The 2565-nt window shown below is 37.9% G+C and overlaps 2 protein-coding genes and 1 long non-coding RNA gene across 3 annotated transcripts in view; 1 reads left to right on the top strand and 2 right to left on the bottom strand.

Annotated features, from left to right (window-relative positions):
- The window catches only part of LOC103137023 (cytochrome P450 2J6-like), a 3827-nt gene extending 3231 nt beyond the window's left edge, over window positions 1-596 (bottom strand). Inside the window, exon 1 of the mRNA XM_007550533.2 lies at window positions 268-596. Within this exon, the coding sequence (XP_007550595.1) occupies window positions 268-459 (192 nt within the window). The 5' untranslated portion in view covers window positions 460-596. The remainder of the gene's footprint in view (window positions 1-267) is intronic.
- Window positions 1-2565, top strand: part of LOC107836063 (uncharacterized) — a 22290-nt gene that overhangs the window by 5703 nt on the left and 14022 nt on the right. The gene's annotated exons all lie outside the window — the stretch shown is intronic.
- Window positions 1-2565, bottom strand: part of LOC103137024 (cytochrome P450 2J6-like) — an 18526-nt gene that overhangs the window by 4825 nt on the left and 11136 nt on the right. The gene's annotated exons all lie outside the window — the stretch shown is intronic.

Below are 2565 nucleotides of genomic sequence, written 5' to 3'. Positions count from 1 at the left end.
AAGGGCTAGGGGGGCGCTGGCACAAAAAAGGTTGAGAAACACTGCTTTAGTTTCTGAATTTAACACTACATAAATGAAGGCAATCAGGCTGCTATAAATGATATCTTCCTATTTCTTTGCTTAATTTGTAATTACTGAAAGAATGCACAACCTCAGAAAACCTTTTCATATTAAAGCTCACAAGAATTTTTTATAAGCATGAGTTTGCCCTATTTTCAATCCTTTACGTTAAAATATCTTCATAAATTATGTCTTCGTAATCCATACCTTGGTGAAACAAACATGAGGATGTTTGGTGTCCAAACTTAAGATGTTCCCCACAAAGGGGAGAGCCTTCGGTCCTGGAGGAAAGTTTGCTGGTGTCCGGTTCCTAATGAAGTCGGCTATCAAAAGGAAGGAAAACATAAACAAAAGTATCCCCTTGACGTCCAAACTCAGGAAAATATCATAGAGCCACATGGTTGGAGATCCAAACAGGCAGCAGCAGAAGAAATGTGTGTGCTGCTGTTTTTCCACCTGCTGTTTCTATACAGTCTGTGGAGAATTGACTGAAATATCTTGAGTTAAGCACGTTGGTGTCAGGGAACTGAAAAACAAAATGTTCCTCTGGCTGCATATATGGAAAAATTGTTACATAACACACTGCAAACCACTCCTACCTGAACCATGAACCTAGCTTCAGTTGTGATGTAACCAGTGGTATTTGAACCCTCATGAGATTAGATTTAGCTAAAATCCTCAGTGAATTTCAATTCTGTCCTGAATTTTGGTTCTCCATTATAAAATATCTCAGAAAATCTAACATCTGACCTCAACTATCATAAGAAACTTGGGAGAAGTCAAAGCATGTGACCAACGTGTCTACAGAAACGGACACATTTCAATTTGTGCATGGAGAAATTGTCTCTGTGGTGACGTGTTTAAAAGTTAAACCAGATGTTAGCTGGCTTTTCTTGGATGGAAGGAAAGTCAGCCCTGATGATCCTTCCTGCAGACCAAATTGTTTGCTGCCATTTGGTGATGTTTCGTTTTGTGGACGAGACAAACCAAACGATAATGGATGTGGACTAGCCTGGCCATTGCCTTCCTATGCTTTTTTGCTTGATTCAAATCTTGTTTTAAAGCTCATCTAGGGCTTTCTCACATTGACTTGGATTTCAACTGGGTCAATCAGTGAACGGAAGAAACAATGTCAATTTTCTGCGGCGTTTTAGAATTGTTGTCCACCTGTAGGTATAGCAATGGACGTGAGTGGAGCCGAACCTGGTTTGCATTTTCAGTGACTTTAATCAAGGTGTCTTTTGTAACAACCATCTTGTGCAAAGCCAATACCTGCTGCTTTTCACCCTGTCAACTTTGCTGCAGTCTGCAAAAGGACTGCTCAGATTGTGTGTTCTTGAGTAGCAGCCAACTGGACAAAGTATGTTGATAGCAAAAGGCACCGACCATATTTGCAGTGCATCGGCTTGTAAATGAGCTTAAATGAGGCGAACTAGTTTGACAACTTAAACTAGGCAAAAAGTACAGAAAATGGATGGATGGATAAAAAGATCAAAACAAAAAAAACCCTCCAACATCAAATAGACAAGTGAAACTAGCTACTAACTGCAGGTCTTTTTGAGTATTTTTTTAATCAACATTCTCAAAATAAATGATCGACAGTTATAGCAGAACCGATCAGGCTCATTCCAGTTGGATCAAGAACATCTGTGAACATCTATTTACGCAGCTTGACTCTGATTTTCAAATGAATTCAGGGCTAGACGTAAAGTGGGTCATTTCTAATGAAGCTGAAGTTGGTTTCCGATTCCAGCTTCCGATTCGAGAAATGGTTAAAGGGTGATTCCACCTAATTTTTCACTACCTTCCGCATCTTTAATCGACTCTAGTTTAAAAACTACCACGGCTAGAGTCTTCAAAGCTGGACTGGATTATTCTCATCTAATAGCAGAATATCTAGACCCATGTTTCTGATTTGTGAAACTTCAATAAAGTTTGATTTCACCACTTTTTTGGATCTATGTCCTAGTATAACTGCTCCAGCTCCAAAACTATAACACCTACAGTCTTCAAACTTTGACTAGATCATTGTCAACTAATAGAATATTTATAACCATGTTTGTGATTTGTGAAACTTTTTTCTGATTTGTGAAACATTTCTCTCTCTTTTTTATTTGTTTTACCTTTTTCCACACAGAAATTATACCATGTCCAATTTATTTAAAAATTCCAAAGGGCAAAACACTATTACCTCCTGAAATCTTGGAGATATTTCTGTGTGAGTGACAAAGGAAAACCCTTCCTCTCCAGCAGTTCATACATTATAATTTATTATACAATAACGTTTTATATACTAATTATTTTTAGGACAATAGATATCCATTGGACTTTCTCTCAAAAGCATTCCCTTTATGTTATCAATAATATATTGTGTTTTACACACGCCTGGTACATGAACAATGTTTGCAATGCAAATAATAAAAAATCTTGGTTACTTTCAAAAAGCTTGCACCAGTGTTGTGGTACTCGAGATCGGTCTTGGTCTCGAGTCCGGTCTTAAGACCG

The sequence above is a fragment of the Poecilia formosa genome, unplaced genomic scaffold (assembly GCF_000485575.1).
Source record: "Poecilia formosa unplaced genomic scaffold, Poecilia_formosa-5.1.2 Scaffold37, whole genome shotgun sequence".
NCBI classification, from domain to species: domain Eukaryota; kingdom Metazoa; phylum Chordata; class Actinopteri; order Cyprinodontiformes; family Poeciliidae; genus Poecilia; species Poecilia formosa.
This window is presented reverse-complemented; position numbering and strand designations above follow the sequence as displayed.